Genomic DNA, 6,000 nt, shown 5'->3' with positions numbered 1-6,000 from the left:
AATACTCCACAGAAACCTGAGTTGGGTTTAGTAAGCATTTATAAAAAGGCAGAGAAAGGGTTTTCTCTAATAAAAGACCTTTTGCAAGTGGAAAGCTAGGATGTTACCCAGAGGTAAAAAGAGTGAAGACCTTCTAGTGTTTGTGTGGGTGTTTAAATCACCAACTCTACATTCCCTAGAAACCAGGGCAGGTCACCTGCCCGCTGCCTTGAGGCAGGTCTGTTCATAAATAACCTCAAACAGATAAGAATCTTTTTCCACAGTCTTCTTGGGCAGCCGCAGAGTTTCTCATTATGTCTAAATTAAGTTCCCTTTCCCATAAATTAAGCCCACTTCCAGGTAGGTTTTATTTTTTATAACTTTGCTTTCCACTTCTGCACTTGGTCCCGAGTACATCTCAAGTGTCAACGTTGGCAGAGATTTAGAAAAGCCAGGACCAGGTACACACTCCCTTCCAAATAAACAACAGCTCAAGAATTTTTTTCTGATCCCCTAATCACATCCCACCATTCAGAGGCAAGAGGTACCAAAGACAGACTACTTTGGTTTTTTTCTGTGTTACTGCTTGAAGACCCTGGCCTCCTCAGCCTTGGGCTCTTTTGCCTTTAAAAAAAGGTGGGAAAGTTCGTGTCAGGATCTTCTGATCACCTTGTCATCAGTGCAGAATGTCCTGCGGCAGGGCTGTTGGTGATGGTGACTGGAGAAGGGTAACACTCTTGAACAGCCCCTTTGACATTGTCCTCTCGCTTGCTTCCATCCCCTTCATTCCTTCTAGACTCCTTTCTGGCTGGCTCCTCCCCTCTACCACAGCTCTGAGGAGACAGGCACTAAAATGTAAAATTATAAAGTGCACATATTATCCGATAGTGTACCAGTATTATCCAGTTTGTGCGTGTGGATGTTAGTGTGGAGACCAGTGTGTTCCTGGTATCCCAGAAGAGAAAAAGATAAAATTTTCTTCTCCCAAATCGAGAACCTCCCAATTTTGTGAGGGGAATAGCTCTGATTTTCTAAAGCGGGTAGTTAATTATCTTAGTTTCACTCATCAATTAGCTGATAGCCCTCTGATGTCTCTTGATTGCCCCCTTTGTCAAACAAAACAAAACAAACACACGCAAAGCCAGCATAACAACTCCGGCTTATTCAAATCTTCGGGAAGAATGTGGAGGGCAGGCGATGGGGGTGGGGTGCAAATGGAGTGTGGCGCTCTTGGAATGGGAGGAAAATGGTTTGGGTTAAATATGTTGACTGAGTTTGGCAGAAGCCTCTATCTTTAGCCAGTGGGGCTTCCTTAACAAAAAAGTTTTAAGATTTAGGATTAGGTGTTAATGTTAGGGTTAGATCAGATTATTTGAGTGTTAGGAAGCCTGAGCTTTGGTTTTAGTTATACTCAAATCTATGCTGCAGGCCGTGTGATTTGCTTTTTACCAAGGGAGTGTGTTGGAGGAATGCTTGTACCCTTTCCAAGTTCAGAGCTTATTTTCTGCGCTTTTTGAAGTCCAGTTGTTATAAGAGCTGGCAATTGATTTTTCCAAGGTGATATAATATATGGGGTAGCCATGGTCTTCCAAAGCCTGAAATGGAGTGGATACCTCGGAGACCCTGGAGTGCCCAAGAGTGATCTATAGGTTTGAGGAACCACTCTTCCAAAGGAAGAAAAGTTTAAAAAAAAAAAAAATCACCATACGGTGCCGTGTTATTATCAATGGGACATAAAAAAATTGTAAACTCTGTACATTCAAAAATATAAAACAAATATCAAAGCTAAAATGGAGGGTACATGAATATCGGGTGGCTAATTTGCCCCATTTCATTTGTTGATGTACAGTATTGATTTGCATACAGATCTATTTAGGGAGACCTAAGGACTATCCTAGATTGCATTCCTCTAGTTTATAGACCTCAGGAAAGGGTGGAAACTGCTGTTTATTACTGTTTGCAGCATCATATTGAGTTCATCATGGGTAGTGAAACAACTAATTGGAGGCTTTTTTTTTTTTAAGAACTAGATATATTGAAAGCTCAAACAAGAGTCAATAGACATTACTTAAAACATGTGACATAAATATTTTTATTGACCCACAAAGTCATCACTGAATATTTACATCATAAGCCGTCTTTTGCTAGCACTAATCCACTTTATATGTCCATTTGACTCAGTGAAGACACATTCCCACATTGCAGTTGTCAGGTGGAAATTACAGTAGTGCTGGATCTTTAACGCTTGGGATCATGATGCTTTCAGTGAAACTCAGATCACACTTTGATTTTAAAATCTCCACATTGTAGCTCCTAAAAGGAATGGCAAATAATAGTGAAAAATTAAAAATAAAAGTGTTTTAAAGGCTTAATACAGATAAATACAGTACTTTAAGTATATTAGCTGTTACAATACTTGTTATTTTATATAACGTCTTATCCTGCGACCTCAGAGTCCCATTAACTTGGTTGTTGGCATTCGTCCTATAATAAACTCTAAAACGTTTCTGTATTCCTGGTGGATTGAGCCGTGTAGCAGTCATAGAAGACTTTGACCACCCCCCTCTTCCCTAAGATAGGGTTAAAGATTTGGGGGGATGGGGAACTCTGACAACCTTTCTGTTTAAAAATGCTCACTGGGACTGTTCAACGGGTTAATCTTTCTAGTGTATTTATCTCCCACAAATCGATTTTGTAAAAAATGAGGCTGGACCGAGGTGTTAAATATGGTTGGCTGGGACGTTCTTTTATTTTTTATTTATTTATTTATTTTTTGGAGCAGCCTAGGACCAGGTGGAAAAGATTTGTTACAAATTCCAGGGAAGAACTGTTCCCGTAGTGGTGGTTAAATGGTTGCCAGTGTTCACACTTCAGTGCTTGTAGACCAGAAGACTGGAAACAAAAGGGTTACTTGTTTCCCCACCACCGCCTTTACCCCCGGATCGATTTTTCTTATTTAATCAGGGAGTAAAAAGAGAGACAACGGGGGTAAAAAAAAAAAAAAAAAAAAAAAGTATTGGAAGAAGGGCAAAGTGGTGGGGGAGGGTTGAAAGCCAGAAGCTGCAGGACAGAAAATCAGTCTTGGGAGTTCGCGCTGCCGAGTCCTTGCAACAAGGAAGGGAAGCGAGCAAAAACCGCTCTCAGTCATTTCCACACAGCCAGCCTCCCCTTTTCTCCTCGCTACACGCTAGTGGCTCATTTGGCTTCCCTCTGCCACCGAGCGATCACATACATTATTTCCCCCAAGATAACACAATCAAACTTGTATTTACCGACATCCTTTCCTCGCAGCCTGTTTGAGATTTGTTTTAATAAATAAGTGTTTTATGTGAATGATGTAGTCATTGAAACGGGCGCACCATTTTCCCCCCCTTCCTTACTGCAGGAGGTTCCTCAACCCCAATCTGGTTGGAAAATAAAACGCTTTGTCTCCACAACCACCCCCCACCGCACCCCCACCCGCTCTCAGTGTGTTTTATACGTGTGTGTATCTCAACCCCCTACAGTAGCCAAGAGAAAGCAGCTAGCCAATGAGAGAGCCCAGTTTCATAAAAGCTGCTCTCTGATTGGCCCGATGCGAAAGGGCAATGGGAACAAAGAAAAGTCCCTTTCAGGTATAGAGGCTGAGAGCTCCTTTTGCTCCACTCCCCCTGTGTGTGTGTTGTGTTTCAGTCCTGATTTCAGTGTTGCAGAACAAGCTTGTGGTGTGTGTGCACCAGGGGGATTTTTCTTTTCTTTTTTTTTAATTTTAATTTTTGCTTTTATAAAAAATACACAGGACGGTCTGTGACATTTGATGGTCCATCTTCTTTAATAATAAATTTGTTGAAGAGATTATAATTTCCAAAATAAAGCGGCTGCAACCAAACACATTCAATGCAGTTAGAAGGAAAAGGTCAACTCGATCCAATACAGACCGTAAGTACGGTTGCGTGGTGTGTCTCTATATAGCACTTAGCGGGGACTTCATGCAGGGGAATGTGCGAGTTTTATGCATTAAAATGAGGAACTAGTTACAGGGTTTGGCTTTTGCATTGAGAACAACAACCCAAGAAGGGTGAATTTTATTCAGTGGAGGGTGAAGCATTTGTAACTTCTTCACACAAATTAAGCTTGACTGGGCACTCGGGGTAACTTAGAGTAAATTACCTTTTGGGCTGTAACCCAAGGAGAATAAAAGTGACACAGTTACATATACTGATCTGCAGTGTCCATTCCCTAGTTCACCTCGCCCCCTCCCTCTCCTATCCTAGCTGGGCAAGACCCTCTTCCAAACCGAGCCAGGAAAATGGGGGCAAGGGCAGAACAAGCCGATTTCTGTCTCTTGCCACATCCTAGTGCCCAATAATTTAATATTAAACAAGGGAATAGTCACCCATTACATGTAATGGTTATAATTACCATTTTCCACCTCCTTAAAAAAGCAAAGCAGCAAAAACACCATTAAGGGGGGGAAAAAAAGCCCCACCCAACCCAAACAAACCCACAAATAGAGTAACAATGGTGTGTTTATTACAGGACCTGGCTTGGGAACTAGCAAAATGTTTTTCTTTGTTTAAGACATGAGGGGGTCCCTAAAACCCAAGTAGCTTGGAGGTGCCCTCCCCCCCTCTTCTGGGCGTCCCCATCCCTGGCCCCTCGGGAAAGCCGACAAATTGGAGATAAGTTGAGGAAAGGTTTATAAGGTGTTTCTTTAAAACATCTGCTTTGCTCTTGTGCTCATTACGTTTCACTCCTTCGAACTTCCAAGAGCCTAGATCTGCGAGAAATGTTTCACATTCATAACTTGTAGCTGCGCCCACCGCAGGGGGGTGGGGGCGCGGGGAGGCGGCGGCGTCGGCGGCGGCGGCGGCGGCGGCGGCGGGGGGGGCAGTGTGTGCAGGGGGAGGGGAGAGACCTTCAGCTTTTTTTTAAAGACCAGATCAGTATTTTCTTGATACGCTTGTCACCATTTTTGTTCTCACGACAACCAATTGAGCCCTTGATCCTCACGTGATGTGAAAGGCTTGCACTGTAACAAAATCGCTCCTTTTAGATGGTTGGTTGTTGCTAACTCGCCCATCCCCCTCTCCCAGCCCCGACATTTCCAGCAAAGCGACTCTCCACTTCCAATCCATCAACAATTCATTACTGCTTTTAGCTTCCAAACGCCAGCTGATTAAAAATACTAAGCCAAGCTCCGGGGCCATCTGACTAAACACAGGAGGGGGTGGGCGTGGGAGGAGGAGAGAAAAATAAATAAAAGGGAGACGCACCGTTTGCTGCGACTATCAATGGGAAAAACTGTCCCGAAAAAGGTCGCCTTAAAAAAAAATCTTTTTTTTTTTGACTCTAATTATCGAATTACCACATGACTGATTGGCTTGAGCGACAGCGGATTTCCCCCCTCCCCCCACCCCCGGGGACTATACTAGGAACTCGGTTCCTTTTTCTTAAAACAACATAAAACAGGAAAACAGCACATCCTTTGGGTTTCGAAGACTGAACCAATTTTGAACGCCGTTATTTCCCTCACCCCACCGCCCACCGCCCCCCGCCCCGAGCGAATGCTGTTATAACTGGTTTATCAGCTCACTGAATCATCTGCTCCCCTCCCCCTCCACACCTTTCTTTTTCTCCTCTTGCTGGGCTTCTCATCCTACCCTTTCTTCCTCCCCCTCCCCCTCCTTTCCTCTCCCCCTCCCCCCTCGCCTTCCCCCTCCTTTCCTCTTAAGTTAGTTCAAGAAATCAAATCTGTCAGGACGGGCGGAAAAATGCCACTTCCCGACTAACAGGCGGAATCCAGCCCAGATTTTCAGTCGTTTCTTCTTATTCTTTCTTCCCTTTCACTAATTTATCCCGATGTTAGCACATTCTGTCTTGTTACTAGCGGACGCCTGTAGGTTTGCTACATGGGATCATTACTTACTGATCACGGTGACTCTGAAGTCTGGAACTGAAGGCGGAATGAGAAGTTGGGAAAACTTTTTTCTCTAAGCTCTCTCTCTCTCTCTCTTTTTTTAAACCTATTATTCTCGATGC

General features: G+C 43.5%; 1 protein-coding gene across 2 annotated transcripts in view; it reads left to right on the top strand.

The window, feature by feature from the left end:
* Positions 1–3,658: 3,658 nt before the first annotated feature.
* ZNF608 (zinc finger protein 608) overlaps positions 3,659–6,000 on the top strand; it is a 110,816-nt gene continuing 108,474 nt past the window's right edge. The window contains exon 1 of one of the 2 annotated variants that reach the window (XM_073878596.1): positions 3,659–3,897. Coding sequence is in view for 1 of the 2 variants with exons in the window: in XM_073878597.1 (XP_073734698.1) it covers positions 3,856–3,897 (42 nt within the window). In the remaining variant the exon portion in view is untranslated. The remainder of the gene's footprint in view (positions 3,898–6,000) is intronic. The other variant, XM_073878597.1, reaches the window with a different exon arrangement.

The sequence above is a fragment of the Callorhinus ursinus genome, unplaced genomic scaffold (genome assembly GCF_003265705.2).
Source record: "Callorhinus ursinus isolate GAN/ISIS: 27379988/994484 unplaced genomic scaffold, GSC_fseal_2.0 scaffold30, whole genome shotgun sequence".
Classification (NCBI taxonomy): Eukaryota; Metazoa; Chordata; class Mammalia; order Carnivora; family Otariidae; genus Callorhinus; species Callorhinus ursinus.
This window is presented reverse-complemented; position numbering and strand designations above follow the sequence as displayed.